Source organism: Myxocyprinus asiaticus, chromosome 16 (assembly GCF_019703515.2).
Source record: "Myxocyprinus asiaticus isolate MX2 ecotype Aquarium Trade chromosome 16, UBuf_Myxa_2, whole genome shotgun sequence".
In the NCBI taxonomy this organism is placed as follows: Eukaryota; Metazoa; Chordata; class Actinopteri; order Cypriniformes; family Catostomidae; genus Myxocyprinus; species Myxocyprinus asiaticus.
Window position 1 is genome coordinate 36,057,681 of NC_059359.1, and position 17,717 is coordinate 36,075,397.

At 39.8% G+C, this 17,717-nt stretch overlaps 1 protein-coding gene across 10 annotated transcripts in view; it reads right to left on the reverse strand.

Moving 5' to 3' along the window:
- cobl (cordon-bleu WH2 repeat protein) overlaps window positions 1–17,717 on the reverse strand; it is a 175,276-nt gene that overhangs the window by 76,736 nt on the left and 80,823 nt on the right. For 9 of the 10 annotated variants that reach the window (XM_051720112.1, XM_051720110.1, XM_051720108.1 and 6 more), the window contains 2 exons: window positions 12,183–12,374; window positions 6,745–6,955 (listed from right to left, as the gene is read on the reverse strand). In XM_051720112.1, coding sequence (XP_051576072.1) covers window positions 6,745–6,955; window positions 12,183–12,374 — 403 coding nt within the window. Of the gene's footprint in view, window positions 1–6,744; window positions 6,956–12,182; window positions 12,375–16,187; window positions 16,294–17,717 lie in introns of those variants that run through there. The other variant, XM_051720109.1, reaches the window with a different exon arrangement.

Here is a 17,717-nt window from a genome sequence, read left to right on the forward strand (position 1 = left end):
AAAAAATAAAAATAAAATAGGGGAAAAAAAAAAAAAAGAATACACCGAAAGTAACCAAGGCATATAGTGAATATGATGAATATACACTATATATTTACATTAAAGTGCTTTTTTATTCATTACAATGTGTTACATTTAACACATACCTTTATACAGTCTGGGTGTTATGAATAGCATCGTCCTATGTGCATTTCCAGTTTAATTGTATCCGAATCAATGATGTTATAAATATAATTGACACATGTACAGATAACTGACCTTGACTTTGGAGAAATGAAGCCTTGTCTCTTAAAATGTAAAAATGTATTGAAAGAAAAATTACATTTTGGCTCAGGTAAGTAAACAGCAGTTTCACCTTTTCAAGATTATAAATAGAAAAAAAAATTTGCCGACTTTTGCCGCATCACACAGCGCAGCACAACGAAGAAATATGGAATTTCCGTCACAAACATGGCGGCGCGGTCATGCAGTGACGTCACATGAAACAGGTCGATATACTCCACTCCCTCACTCCTTACCATGGAAAAAAATCTGGACATTACCATATAAATATGCTATTTCTAACACCTTGTCCTAACCAGACGCCACAACACATCTTTTTCATGTTAATTAGAGTTTTTGTCATAACCAGCCACGACAAATGAGCGACAGGGCTTTCTATTTTTGGAATGGTTTCTATTTCTGCGATGTCGTGCCAGACAGCAGAGTCAACAAATGGATCTAAAATTATTATTTTTACAGTATATTAAAGCCGGCATCTCACTAGCCGGTTCAGAACAAATTGATTTTGACTGAGGGTGTCACACACCTACCGAATGTTGTGCTTGAGGTCTCGTTCTCTTCAGTCGGAGCTCTGTCACAAACACACACAGTTTCAGAATGGCAAAAGGGTGACATACCGGCTCATTCTGACTTTCTCTCCATTTCCCTGTCATGTGGAGATCAGCGAAATAACAACAGGAGTATCACGTGGACATAATCATAACAGACTGAATAAGGCTGCGATTCATAAAGCAACTTTGCCCAGTGTATGTGTGTGACTGTGTATTTATCCCCTTGGGGCTTGCCATAGAAAGCCGTAAAGACGCTTATGTGAGACAATGAGTTACGTTCAATAAACACTGTTCCGTCTGTGATTGCTCAGTTTTCTAAATTTTATTGTCATTTATCATCATTTTAGTGTATGAATATTGTGGTGTCGCGTCGCACCTGGTGTGGACGGACAGATTGCTTGTTGCTGGAATCTTATCGCGCTGCGTCTGGTTAGGACAAGTTGTAACGCTTCTGGTTGTAACAAAGTAAAAAAGATAATTTATGAAATTACTCATAGATATTATCCAGTAAATGCAACCATCAGTAGATATATCCATACCATATTTGATAAGTGTACTTTTTGCAACACATCAGTTGAAGACACAGTACATTTTTTTTTTTTTTTTACTGCCTCTACTCCGTTTCGTATTGGATTGTTTTCAAAATAGACATGACTAAATAATTTAACAAAACCATATACTTAAAACCATGTGACGTTTTACTCTGTTTAGAACCCCCATATACTTCAGTGAACTCTAAATACAAAACAAAAACTATATACTACATTCTGCAACACTGATCTCAAGGTTTATATTGATACCCTTTCAAGTTTGAGAGTACAGAACCCTAGACTTGTAAAATTGGTAAAACTTTTTAAGCTTTCAAATTTATGTAAATGCCCATTATTTTTTTATTTTTCTTTAATCTCTTAATTTTTTTATAATTTCTAATATTTTGTACCTTCTAATATGTAGTATTGTACACAAAAAAAATTGCCTTTGTTTTGTCTATATATTGTTATCATTGCAAATGCAAATAAAGGAAAAACTATGTGTTTCAGTCACTGCTATGTTCCATGTGTGAGGGAGGAGAGAGACGTGATGAATGCATGCATCAACCTGTTTTTATTATATGTATGTTTTAATCTTTATTTTGTGCTATTGTTTCACTGATAAGTACTGAATATCGATAAATGTTGAAATGCAAATGCATAAGAGCTGCCAAAGATAATGAGTTATAATGTTTGAAATAGATTAAATATACACTGATCAGCCACAACATTAAAACCACCTGCCTAATATTGTGTAAGTCCCCCTCGTGCTGCCAAAACAGTGCCAACTCATATCTCAAAATACCATTCTGAGATGCTATTCTTCTCACCACAATTGTACAGAACGGTTATCTGAGTTACCGTAGACTTTGACCTCTTTCATCAACAAGGCATTTCCATCCGCAGAACTGCCGCTCACTGGATATTTTTTGTTTTTGGCATCATTGAGTAAATTCTAGAGACTGTTGTGCGTGAAAATCCCAGGAGATCAGCAGTTACAGAAATACTCAAACCAGCCCGTCTGGCACCAACAATCATACATGCGATTATCTAATCAGCCAATCATGTGGCTGCAGTGCAGTGCATAAAACAGATTGTACATTTGCTGTTGTTACAGTCGAATCAGAGAGGTCAGAGTTTTGTGAAGAGCCTCTAACTCTGCTCAGAGGTCAAACACAAGAGAGAGAGTGTGAGAGAGAGGCCAGCCAGTCAGGCTGAGGAAGAAATAATGCATGGTAACTAAAGGTAAGACACTCATCAAATATTCACACATAAGGGGGAGGAGAAAAGGACACTTGAGAATGAGAGAGAGAAAGAGAGAGAGGGCACACTCAGAGCAAAGCCTTTGAAAGACTCACTGTACCTTTACTCGAACCCTTTTTATGATCACTCCACCCTCCTGATGCATACATGTAATAAGGAAAAAATTACTTTGCCATTTATAAACATTACAAGTTACACGGGTACAACACCTTTATTACACTTTTACCTTCACAGAAGAAAAAAAAAAAACATTATCTATGGAGATAAATCTATATACATTATCTACATTATCAATGGAGTCAAGCATGTTTGTTGTTGACAAAAAAAAAAAAATGGACATTACACTTCTTGAGATTTATATATATATATTTTTTATAAAAAAAAAGGAAAAATTCCATGTAGTGTGTAATATGAACAGGGTTTCTGCAGGTTTTATGAAGTGTAAGGCTGGCACCAGAATGTCTACAACCAAAAGGCGCCATTTCCGGTAAAAGTCAAAGAACTCTGCGAGAATCAACGTCATAGAACTCTCTCACAAAAGCTGAAATCTACACCTGAATATCACCACAGTGTGATAAATTGCAAATCACCTTGCTGCCCCCCCTTCTCTCTCCCCCTTCTCCCCTTCATCAGCTCTGGACCAACACAAAAGACACAAGATTTATATGTAAAAAAATATAACAAATACCATGAAAACAAAGAATGCAACTGTATGTGTTTGATATCATTTAAGAGGTCTTTGTGCGACTGGTATAGTGGTCTCTTTCCCATGTTGATAAAACTAATGGTAACAAAGTTATAAGGTCTTTGCCAAATACTGCATAATTCTGGAGGTGGCTCCCCCTCCTTGACCTACAATTGAAATTATCTCCTGTATGTTAACAAGGTTAAACCCCAGGAAGTCAAGAACACATTCACCCCCAAATCCTCATTGTTCAAAGGATAATACCATTTGGTACACAATGTTTATTCTGTCTGGATATTTAAGGAAAGTTGGCATGAAGTTCTGGGAATCTGTATACAGCCCTCCCATGCTGTACCGGTGCATGTAGTTTTGTCAGGTATGTTTCTTTGACTTGTCTTTTATTTTTAGTAATGCTTGCTTATTCTGATCATGTGAAATTGGCTTTGATTTGAATTTCTGCAACAATGTTTTATATCTTACCTGACAAATAAATTGTTATTATTTGATTTATTCTGAATTCCTCTGAAATCATTACTGGAGCTTTAATATAGGAGGAAGCCATTTAAAGACTCTCAGTTTGAATTTAAACCACTCAGGACAACCAGGTAGGACAACCACTTAGGACAACCAGGTAGGACAACCACCTAGGACAGCCGGGTAGGATTTGAATTTCAATAGACCAGGGTAGACCAAACTGGAGCTTTAATATAGGAGAAACCACTCAGGACAACCGGGTAGGAGAAAGCTATTTAAAGACTCTGTCACAGCTCACCGCCCGTCTTAGCAAGTTGTATGTACGTGACTAAGCGGCAATATCGTCTGGTTATGAGAAAAGCCAAACCAGACGATATTAGTTAACCCTACAACCACTGACTAAGAACGGAACTGGCTATCCATTTTCGGGAGGTTTACGTAATTTAATAACGGCCGGCGTAAGTCTCCAAAGATCAAAAGGACAATGAATAGAAGAGGATTTAGAGTAATCAATAACCTAAAAATGTTGCATTAAAAGAATGATCAGAAATTAATTAGAACTTAAATATAAATTAGAGGTCAACTTAAAATTGGAGTCAGATTAATATAAAATTGGAGTCAGATAAAATGAATAACGGAATTAAATGTGTGAATTAACAATAACTGATTTACTTCAGCGCTCAGAAAAGACAGAACAACGCAGAGACCTTCAAGGGCAATTTATTGAAGTTCCGCTCCGGAACGGATATGAAAATTATTTATCCAGATTCCCTTTTTCTTTTTTACAGAAGATACATTTAAGACTTTTTTAATACCATTTTAAGACCAACTAAAGGAAATTTAAGGAATAAATTTAGGGGAACACAATGTCATCGCATCGCTCCCTAAATTTAAATGCCTTGGGAGTACGAGAACAGTCATATATACTGCATACAGTTGTAACACTTCAAAGTTTAATAACACAACTCAACAGATCTCCATTACTTTTTATTTCATTTTACAAAAAGTAACATGATACAGCTTAAATACCTCTGCCCCTTACCACCAGAGTGTGGAAATAACTTTTACCTTCTGATCAGACCCATTAAATCAACTATATTCCTCTACGACACTGCTGTTTCACTTGAATAGTGTTTAAACAACACCCAAAAATATACTTCAAAGCTCTGTAATAAAATATAAGTTATCACCACCAAACATGTAAAAGCAAGATTTTATTCAAATACATTTGGTCATTAGATCTAGAAGCTCAACAAAAGGAGCATTTTTTTTTCTTTTGTTAAGAACCTCCCTAAAATTCTGCAATCTAAATCCCTTGTCCTAGATTAGCCAATTATATATACATTTACAGAAATGTACACACTGTGCCACTCAGCTGACATGATTGGTGAACGGCAAAAAGATGCCAATGTTGGAGTCAGCACACAAGTGTGGATTATCTTTTAATCTATAGGTGGTGCTGTCTCCAAACTGCTCAGGCATATTCATGATGTCAATTATGCATACAACATTTGTTATAAATCTGACATACATTCAAAAGATATGTAACTTTTTGATCAAAATCAATATGCCAGAGAGGCAATATGACTGATATGGGAAAAATTATATGGCTGATATGGGTATCCTCGTGACCCAAAGAATTCATAGACACCAAACTCATGATTTTAGGTCATATGGTTCAAAAAAGTTATGGGCAAAAATGGCAATTCTTCACATTTCATGACCCATAGGTGGTGCTGTCACTAAACTTTGCATGTACCCTCAGATCATGGTCCTGATGAAGCATACCAAACCAAACCATTGACAAGATATAGCCTTGCTTCCTGTTTTATGTCGACCTTGTTACATTTGTGTTAACGTAACTTTTCAACTAAATCAAAAATCAATTTTTTTTATTATTTATTCTGTGCAGATCAGTCAGGAAATTATTTTTGAGCTATTGTTTAGGCAAATTTAGCAAATTGTAAAGGAATAGTAGGGAATAAACGATAAAAGTCATAATCCAAGATGGCAGCCACTGTAATGGGATGAGTTTTAATTTAAGCGGTCCATTTACTGTATATAATCTTTAGGAGGAGCGTAATTACATGCAAAAATAAATTCTAGGGCAAATCATTCAAAAGAAAAGTGCATTTTTGAACTAGTGGTGGCGCTATAGAGTGACCTAGAGACCATAAATTTGTCATGGGGCTATTCGTGCTCAGAAATTACTCTTCACTTTAAAATGACTTAAATGCAACAAGAAACCAATCCTTCATGCAACATTTAATACCATGACCTTATGAATTTAAGACTTGTTGCTCTGATTTAAGATAATTTTAAGGACTTAATTTGCAAAAGGGCAATTTAAGAATTTTTAAGACTTTTTTCAGTACTGCAGAAACCCTGATTAAGTCATAAAAACCTGCATGTATAATAATTATACAATAATTGGAAAAATTCTTGCTTAATATAGTTCTAGAGGAAGTATGGTCTGTCGCACTGCAGGACACTGCCGTCGAAATGTCATTTTACTACATATAATATATGAACAGGATGAGATCTGTGCACAGGAAGTGAGTGGAACAATTATTAATAAAATACAAAAAGTTAAACATCATATTTTGTATATCATGCACATAATGTCTTTTTCAGTCATACATATGTACATTTTGCTTGTCTATTATCAATGTGTTGCTATGATTATCTATTTTGTTAACATGACTGATGCTGTGGAATGAGAAGTAGACGGCAGTGTGACATATGCCCACCTCTGACCTGCAAACCAAATTATTTACCATACAACAGGATGTCTACAGTAGAGAGCACTTGTCAGTAGTGCAACCAGTTTAGACATCCCATTTCGCCGCTGTCGTTGGCTGGTCATAATGTTAATGGAAAGATTCTCAAGAGTGTAAACTTTATAAGCACAAGGCACACGCTCAAATATCTCTAAGACACTCTTCAGAAAGACACTCACCTCTGGCACTTTGGGTGGAGGTTTCCGGATCACCTTGTCCTCCAGCACTCGCTCTTTGATCAGGGCGCAGGATATGTCCAGGGCACCCAGCAGGGCATTGGGCTTGAAGCTAATGAGCTGAGCATCAGGTGACAGTAGCTCCAGGGTGTGATATGCTGGATTCAGATGGTACTGACTGCACAGGTCCACCAACAGATCCATCAGAGCTTTTCTGAAGAGACACGAGGAGATCCAAGGACAGAGAAAGATTGAGTTACTCACTGGTTTAGACTTGTAATTACATCATGTGATGCAGACAGGACTGCAATAGAGCAAAAGAGAGAGCGAGAGAGAGAGAGAGAATGAGAGAGAAAAAGAGGGAGTCAACTTGGATTACAGGTGTTACGTAAAGCAGCAAACTGCTACATGAATGCTGTTCTAAATGTTTGTGTTCACTAACCAACTGTCAGTAATTTAACCTGCATCTATCAAACTGCTATAGGGACACCCTTCAATCACTGTGTTCAACCTCTGCTGATAAATATTTTAACAAAATATATGGTTTTAATTAGTGGTCGACCAATATATCGCCGAGGCTGATAAATCGGCTGATTTTCAGACTTTTTTAATTAAATCGCATTTATACAGATGTAATAAACCAACCTCACACAACTTCAGCAGATCCAGCATCCTGTGGAATGCTCATAAATCTTCCTCTGAAGCGCATATTCTAACAGTCTCTCCTCAACAGTTCCCTGTAACTTTTCTAATGATAAAAGGCAAATATCAATAAAACTTCTATTATATACCATCTGCAAATATGCATATATCTCGTTTAAAAAGATGTCATTTATGCCATAAATGGCAACTGTCTAATGAAGTCTGATGAAGTTACCAGCTCAGAGTAGAATCTCTGCGTTTTCATCTAGTAATTCCAACACAATGTCAAAGCAACATTAGCTGAACCAACCTGAATATTAGTTGTAATGCAGATATGAGCTGAACTTGCATGACCAGAACTTCCTTCAAAGGACTTTAATGTAACCTTAAAATCTGGACTTCCAAATCATAAAAATTCCTCACACATCTTTGATTTGGATATGATGGGTAAATCATTAAACTACCTCAGCTCAAAATGTGCAAACAAAAAGAAGTCCAATATGGGTCCTATTCATTAATGTGCGTACAATACTTAATTTGACTATAAATGTCTATTCTTATACCACACTCATCTTCCCTTATTTGCTTTAGTCTATCTCCTTTCACATCAAAGGTTTATGATGTCTTTCAATCTCATGGCTATAAATACCAATATTTATCTTTTCAAAGCTGAGGAAACCAAAAGTAACTCTCTGTAGGTATGACCATAACTACAACAAAACAGCATACATCAGTTTACTTGGTATCAATATGTAAAACATATTGTTGATGAAAATATGAGAGAAATAAATAACACAGCAAGATATTACCAATGCACTAACAATATTTTAGAAGAAAAACAACCTTGTTTGAATAAAACTAATGATCCAGTCATAGTATTTTGAGGATTGCCCCGTCTGAGCTGCGGGAGCTGAAAGAACGTCTTGGTTACTTTCGTAACCTCCGTTCCCTGATGGAGGGAACGAGACGTTGTGTCGATGTAGTGACACTAGGGGTCACTCTTCGGAGCCCCAAACACCTCTGCTTTTTGAAAAAAAGGTCAATGGGAATTGGCGAGTGGAATATGCATGCCACTCCCCCGGACATACAGGTATAAAAGTAGCTGGTATGCAACCACTCATTCAGGTTTTGTGCTGAGGAGCCGAGACAAGGTCCCGGCCATTTCAGCAGGTAGTTCAGTGTTGTGGCAAGAGGGACACAACGTCTCGTTCCCTCCATCAGGGAACGGAGGTTGCGAAAGTAACCAGGACGTTTCCTATCTGTCACTCACTCGACGTTGTGTCGATGTAGTGACACTAGGGGTCCCTATACAAAACGCCACAACTAGCTGAACTGTGTTATGTGGACGGTGCGATGGGAGGTGCGAGACAGGCAGATCGCTGTGTGCCTCGTAGCCAGCGCACCAGGCCGTCACGTAACCTCCCCCAACACTCTTATGAGCGTCGAACGGTCCTTCGGGAACAAATTGACTGCCCAACAAATAGGGACAGGCTAGCCCAGCCGTGGCCTCTTTTCCTCTTTATTCTCCCCAAAAAGAGTGAAATTTGTTAACCGACTGGGGGCCATAAATGTCTACGTCGGGGGGGTGTCACTGCCAAGGGGAAGACACCGTGGAGACCACACCTCGCCCAGAGAAGGGGGGGGGGGTATTTTGAGTGGAAATACGTCACATGGTCTTACCGATTCTTGTCGGAAGTATGTCATGTGGAGAAGTCCCATGGTAGGTCCTACCCGAGGGGGGAGGAGTTTCTACAAACATGGTGACCAGAGGGACCTCTACCCAAGGAAGATGCAGTTTACCGACAGGGAAACGATTTAGCGGAAAATATCACATGGGGTAACCTATAGGGAACCACCACATGTGGAGCACCTACCTCAGTACAGGGCCTAATTAGCACACGTACTGGGATGGCAGCGAGTTTCTCCGCAAACTTGTCTGCCACAGGGCTAAGGAGGAAAGTCATCCAGGGATCACAACTTGTGAACACGACTGGGAGTCAAAAGCGCACATCTTCACCTCATGGGAGGGGAAAGGCGCAATGCGCAAGCGGTACACCCGGCCAAGGGGATAATCACGTACCGGCGGGTGGGGCCTCGTGGCGGGGCGGAGCCTGAGGTGCCACGTCGAGGGGTTCGAACCCCGTGGCCGTGCTGAGTCCAGAGACATCAAAGCACATACCTGGCTCCTGACGCCGACCATAAGATTGGTCGAGGAGGGGGGAGGAGGAACATCGTTCCCGCAGTCCATCGGAACCAACCCGGTGTGGACATGTTTGTGCCACAGCTGGGCATGCAGGGGTGGGGGGGTCCACCGCTGGAGCGCCAAACCTGCCAAAATGGGACGGTGGACGGTGGTCATGATGACGGCCGTGCGCATCTGACATGTGACCCAGAGAACAAGGAAACCACTCTTTTGTTGAAGTTTTGGGTACCGCAGCCTCTTGGGCATGCACGAAAGATGAAACAAAATATTCTCCTCCTGGCCTTCCACCGGGGGACGGAGTGATCTGTTTACCAGCTCCATAGAAGCGGGTCTCCTCTTCCCTGGGTCGCCCATCTCAGGGGCGCTTCGAAGCCTTCCTAGGGTTCTTGGCAGCCGGCAATGAGACGGGTGGCGTCTGCTTCCTGCGGTGGGATCCACGCTGTGTCCGGGCCGTGGGGGCGGGCTGCGGCGGAGCCAGTGCTATTGCTGCAGGAGGACACCCTTGGTGACGAGCAGACGGGGTGCGGGGTCTTGAGCCGCGCCGGGGCAGGATGTGTTGAATGGCCTCCGTCTGCTGCTTCACCGCTGAGAACTGCTGTGCAAAGTCTTCGACGGTGTCGCCGAACAGGCCAACTAGGAGATGGGGGCGTCAAGGAACCGTGCCTTGTCAGCCTCTCTCATGTCAACCAGGTTGAGCCAAAGGTGGCGTTCCTGGTACACCAGGATGGACATCGCCTGAACTAGAGACCGCGCCGTGACCTTCGTCGCCTGGAGAGCGAGGTCGGTCGCCGAGCGCAGTTCCTGCATCAATCCTGGGTCAAAACTACCCTCGTGCAGCTCTTTTAGCGCCTTGGCTTGGTGTATCTGCAGAAGAGCCATGGCGTGCAGGGTGGAGGCGGCTTGTCCAGCGGCACCATAGGCCTTAGCCATCAAAGACGACGTAAACCTACAGGCCCTGGACAGGAGATTTGGGCGCCTGCGCCAGGTGGTGGTGCTCTGCGGGCACAAGTGCACCGCGAGCGCTTTATCCACCTGGGGGATCACCGAATACCCCTTGGCCACCCCACCATCGAGGGTAGTGAGAGCGGGGGAGCTGAAAGATCGGGACCGGGTAGTAAAAGGTGCCCCCCACGATCTTGTCAGCTCCTCATGCACTTCCAGGGAAGAAAGGAACCAGGGCAGGGCGCGGCCATGAGCGGCGCTCTGGGCCCAGGAACCAATCATCGAGCCGCGAGGGTTCAGGGGAGAGTAGAGAGTTCCACTCTAGCCCGACACTCGTGGCTGCCCGGGAAAGCATGTCCGTCATCTCCGCGTCGGCCTGAGACTGGGCGACCACACCCGAAGGGGGAAGCCCAGCCGAAGCCTCCACGTCAGAGTGGACGAGCCCGCTTTCCGATGCTGCGCTTGATAGCTCATCATCTTCCCCTAATAAGAGGTTGAACTCGCCTCGAGACGAGCCGGCGGTCTCATCCGAGTGCCCGACCAGGGCAAGTAAGCATGCTGAGGAATGGGAGGTCCGTGGGGGGGTTACCCGGCGGAGGTGATCCCATTGGAGTCCCCATATCGCCCCCAGTGCTAACCGATGCGGCCTCATCCCCGTAGGTAGAAGGACTGAGGCGGGGAGCCGCTGGGGTGGCTTGCTTTCTTTCGAAGGCAAGCCACGACTGCAACGTTGCCATGGTCATGTTCTCACAATGAGGACAAGACCCATCCATGAACGAAGTCTCCACGTGGGCAGCACCCAGACATGTAAGACAGCGATCGTGGCCGTCAGAAGCGAAGAGATAACGACCACAACCAGGAATAACACACAAACGGAAAGGCATCTTTAAAAAGACGTTCCATGTGTGCCGCGCTTTTAGAATTGAAAATATACTCTTTTATTAGAATATACTCTTTTCTTTGTTCTGCCAAAGCACCCTGGGGCGTTCTCTGCACTCCACGGGTGCAGAGGGGGAGAAGCCGCTGAAATGCACCATAAATCCAGCAATTTGAGGTGAACGGTAGAGAGAATTGAATTCAGTGCACTGAATCCGCTCGGCTCCGAAGAGAAAATCTGAATGAGTGGTTGCATACCAGCTACTTTTATACCCGTATGTCCGGGGGAGTGGCATGCAAATTCCACTCACCAATTCCCATTGGCCTTTTTTCAAAAAGCAGAGGTGTTTGGGGCTCCCAAGAGTAACCCCTAGTGTCACTACATCGACACAACATCGAGTGAGTGACAGATAGGGAACTGAATAACGGTAAACTTAAAAGCTTAGTGGGTTAATCACCTTTTTTTTTTTTTACATCCTACATCACATAATACATTAATCAGCTATATCAACAACATAAATATAACATTGCCACTTACATCTGCAAAGACAAGAAAGCAAATGCACAACTGAACTTGTACTAAATTGCATGTATTTTCACAGGCAATAAAGTGAATGTACAGCATGATTTGCATACCTCGCGTTGTGAATAGGCCAGTGCCTCAAACCCGGTTTCGGACCATGCAATCGAATCAAGTGTGAAAACACTATTAGAGTAGTATAGTACTTGGGCACTAGTGCCCATTCCAAAACCAGTGTCACTCAAGAGACATATTCACCTGCCGTCCACATTGATGGTGGTCTGGTACCCTGTAGGCAAAGTGATGTGGAGATCCACACTGGGTCGAAGCATGTTTTCCTTGCTGTCTCCCCCTGAAGACCCTCCTCCATCAGGCACATTACGGAAGATCTTGCGGGGGGCAGGCTGAGGATGTGGAGGTGGAGGGGGGGCCCTGCCCTTCATTTGCCTCCTATAGAGTAAATGCAGAGGAGACGTAAGGGTTTGATGATTGTAAAATAAAATGTAATAATTGTGAAATTGTTGTAGAAAATCATCAAGTGAAGTGAAGCTTAATTCTAAGATGGTTAATCAAGCCCAAACACTCCTGAATAAACCTTGCATAGCCAGAGTGCTAAGAAAACCCTAGTTAGAAAGAAAGAGGCCTTCTGACTGAGTTGTACAATGGTCAATTCCCTTTCTACTAGACGTTTAGGGGTGGTGATACTACAAGTGGTAGCTCATTTAAATAATAGTGCAAGTCTCCGCAAATGGTTGTACATCAAAAAACAACAAAGAAATGAATGGCAATTCCAATTGGCAAATCCAATGACTAGTTCTCACAAGCGATCATTGTTAGGGCTGGGTATTGATTAGGGCTGCAACTAACGATTAATTTGATAATCGACTAATCTAATGATTATTAGAACGATTATTCGACTATTCGGACGATTATTGCAACGATTAATCATTAGCTCTTAAATGATTATTCAGCTTGTGCCCTGAGTTAAAAAGGTTGTATTAAACGTGCTTGCTAACAATAAAGAGGACAGAATCATCTTTTAAAAATACCTCTAAATGACATTCACTGAATAAAAAAAAAAAAAATAAAAAAAAACTTTGTTTAAACCAGTAAAAACAAATCACTGCAAAAAAACCTATCATTATCAAGTGTTTGTCTTGTTTTCCATTTAAAATGGTCTAAAAATACTTAAAATAAGATACATTTACTTTAGAAGAAACATTTAAGATATTAAGAATTGCTTTCAGAGAATGTATCTTAAATATAAGTGTATTTTGTATATGTGCATTTTCATAGTACACTAAAATTATTTCTTTCTTTCAAACTGCTAAACGGAGTGCAGCTATATGAAACAGAATGCAGGGTCTACAAAACTATTTTAAACTTTTCCGGTGTCTCCTGTCAAGCTAACCATGGTTTGCAAATACACGGTTTAGCCAGCCGTGATGAAAACAGTGGTGCGCACTTTAAGACAATTAAAGTAACCTAAAGGAAGAGCAGAGAGATGTGCTTTCTAAGCATTAGTTCATTGAGTTGGCCAGCGAGTCTTCATATAATGACAAAACATCCTATAATAATATGTGAAACACTGGAACAACAAGACGCAATGCAGCAGCCAAAGATATCTGTCTTTCATATGTGTGTATATGCATATACACATTTATCACGTAATGTCATACAAAGTCCAGTAAACATACAAAAATACATAAAAAAAAGCCAAATCAATATTCGGTGCGACCACCTTTGCCTTTAAAACAGCACCAATTCTCCTAGGTACACCTGGACACAGTTTTTCTTGGTTGTTGGCAGATAGGATGTACCAAGCTTCTTGGAGAATTCACCACAGTTCTTCTATCTATTTAGGCTGTCTCAATTGCTTCTGTCTCTTTATGTAATCTCAGACTGACAAGATGTTCAGTGGGGGACTCTGTGGGGCACACGCCATTTGTTGCAGGGCTCCCTGTTCTTCTATTCTGGACACAGTTTTTCTTGGTTGTTGGCAGATGGGATGTTCCAAGCTTCTTGGTGAATTCAACACAGTTCTTCTATCTATTTAGGCTGTCTCAATTGCTTCTGTCTTTTTATGTAATCTCAGACTGACAAGATGTTCAGTGGGGGACTCTGTGGGGGACACGCCATTTGTTGCAGGGCTCCCTGTTCTTCTATTCTGGACACAGTTTTTCTTGGTTGTTGGCAGATGGGATGTTCCAAGCTTCTTGGTGAATTCAACACAGTTCTTCTATCTATTTAGGCTGTCTCAATTGCTTCTGTCTTTTTATGTAATCTCAGACTGACAAGATGTTCAGTGGGGGACTCTATGGTGGACACGCCATCTGTTGCAGGGCTCCCTGTTCTTCTATTCTGGACACAGTTTTTCTTGGTTGTTGGCAAATGGGATGTTCCAAGCTTCTTGGTGAATTCAACACAGTTCTTCTATCTATTTAGGCTGTCTTAACTGCTTCTGTCTCTTCATGTAATCCCAGACTGACCCAATGTTCAGTGGGGGACTCTGTGGGGGACACGCCATCTGTTGCAGGGCTCCCTGTTCTTCTATTCTATTCGCAAAAGTAATGTTTGGGAGTCTAACATTTATATTTCCTATTGACACACTAAAGCTGAAGATTTAAATAACCATCTTAAGACAAATGCTTTTGTGAAACATCTTATGTGCCTAAGACTTACTGTGTGTGTGTGTGTGTGTGTGTATATAGAATATATATATATATATACATATACACATATGATAAATATATATATGTATATATATATATATATATATATATATATATATATATATATATACATATATATATATATATACACACACACACACACACACACACTTTGAGTACTTGAGTAGACAAAATGACCAAAACGCCCATCTCTACCTGCTGTTAGTTTGCCTTTATTTCAGCTTCAAAATTTAACAAAAGCTTTGTCAATGGATAACAAACAATTTCTGTTTTCATTTTTTGGTGAATGTTGTTTACTGTCATTAAATTGTGCCATTAAATTATGGAAATGATAGCCTTTATATAGTCCACCAGCCACCCAGCTCTAAATATCGGATCTGGCATCTGCCACTGAAAATAAATTGCAATTTCTTTGGTCAATGTTCCCAGTGGTTGAGCCATAAAATTAAAGACGACTCATCAGGAATGTATCTAAATTACCTGAATGTACTGTGAAGTCATGAGGTAATAAACAAACAAATGTACATTTAATGAAGTATATACCGTGTGTATTGATTGCTCAAAAATCAATGTGATAATACGTCATTTCACATTACAGTAATAAAACGTAAGTCTATCTGTAGCCCGATACCAAATCCATTCAGCTGATTAGATTGAAATCCTCCTTTTCTGACCATAAAAGTACAACCATAAGGACTCTTGATATTACATAATAAACTAGAGGACAAGAAAGGCAATCAGAAATCTGTCAACACCAGATTGTGTATCAAAATGTCTGTCAATGAGCTTTCCTTTATCAAAAGGCAATAAAACACATAATATTAATACTTTCAGACAATCAACAACCACTTACACGAAAATCTTAAGACTTATATGGACTAATATTTATAACAGTCCACGTATTTGACAAGATGGTAATTTCCTTCCTAGATGAAATTCAATAATATGTCAAATAGATCAAAATTTCTCACATAAAAATAGATCAAAATGTCATATAAATTCAGTATTCTTAACTAATTAAACAATACATTTTAGAGTTAAGTGGAAAAACATTTCAAGTCAAACTTTACTATTAAATAGGCAACTTAAGTTAAATACGCAGACAATAACAACACAATTCACTATTTTTAAAACCTATTGGCAACCTATTATTGACAGGAGAATCCAATGTATTAAAAGTAAACTAACCAACAATGATGTGCTCTAAGATACTACTATTCAGCTTACAATTTCCTTTGATTTTCACACACACTCATTGTTATAAGCCATAATTATAAGCACAGACAATAACATACAACTACAGGTCTGATTTCGATACAACATTTCAGTCATGATTTTGAAGTGGGTAACTGGTAAAACATTAACACATTGAAGTAATAAGAATTCATATCCCATTCTTTCGCTAACTATAACTAGGCCACAAATATCATCCCACAAATCCTGGTCTTACATTCCGCAATGACACCCAAACATAGAAAAATATGATAAGTGCTTGTTTAGTTTCAGCTGTTCAGAAAAGCTAATTCTCTTTCTATAGTGTAAATATTAGCAGTAGATAAAACTGTCCTACTTCTGTAAAGCAGCCATGTGAGTCTGTCTGTAGACTGTATCCAGGAATCACACAGGAGCCGAGCTACTGGAACATGGAGCGTCTACAATCCTGGAAGACTCTTGGCAGCTGAGAGGTGCAGAGCATGTGAGAATGCCAAAATGCTTGGACCTCAAGCAAGTCCAGTTAATGATTAATAAAGACTTGTGCCAATATGCCTGCAATCAACGTGCTGTTGTGTCATTCAACAATTATGCAACTAGGGCTGCCCTCAGCCCCAGCACTGCATCAACTGAATGACCAACAACTCCAAAGCAGACCAAATGACCGCTAAAACACAATGATTTCAATAAGACAGCATTGGAAGTAGTTCAGATTTCAAGAGCCGTAACGTTCAGTAAAACTTCATTTGAAGCATCTATATATCATGAATTAAGGTATTCCTAATCCATACATAATTTACAATATCACACAAGTGTTCTTGTACTGAATAACAGCACTCTTGTTCATGAGATATTGCTTTTTTACAACAGTTCTGCAAAAGACATCACTATCGAGTAATTTTATACAAAATATGGCCAGTTATTTGGTCTTGTGTTGCTCCATTTAAAATAGTTCTAAAAGCTCTGATTGAGAAAATATTTGTTTTTATGGCAACATTCAAAAAGCCAAAACGGATCCATGTTCGGCTTTAATCTTAAATATGGCATAGTGTGAAATTTAACATCATGGTAATGCTGATTTAAAGCCAAGTTGGGCGTTTTTAGTTTTTTCTTTTTTTTTTCTTTTTTTTTTTTGACTAGCAGTAAAAGTTTAAAATAAAGAGAACATTTTAAAAGAGGAAGTTTCATTTATAAAGTATTTAATTCAATGACTGGATTATCCAAAAATAGACAATATGGTTTTGAAATGTATAGACAATTTTTTTTAAATTATTTACCAGAAAAATTTTAATATATCGTGATCAGTGTCGGGTGTTATCCAATTACAAAGTAATTAGTTACTGTAATCTAATTACTTTTACTAAAAAAAGTAGTGTAATGCATTACATTTTAAATTCTTGTAATCAGATTATAGTTACTGACTTTCAATTAATTTAAGTACTTTTAAGCACATTATAGGGTTATGCTTGTTTCTAATATATTATTTATGTTGAATACATGAATTATGGTCCTGTAACGAGTCATCGTGAAGAAAGAATGTGAGGTGCTGAGTGTATGACTCGTGTGTGACAATGAACAAGAAATACAGACATTACTTTTAATTTGTTGGGCGGAAAAGTTTTTTAGAAAGTTACTTAAAATTCAAGTAATTAGTAATGTGATTACTTTTTCCATTAAGTAATTCATGAAGTAATCTGATTTAAAATTTAGAGAAATAATTAATAATTTGTAGTGGATTACTATTTTTGTTAATTTACCCAACACTGATTGTGATATCTACCGTCGTGATTCGTGATATAAAATTCATATCGTGATATAAGACTTTGGTCTTATCACCCACCCCTAACTACAACAACAACATCTACGAAGACGTGAACGTCAGACCCTC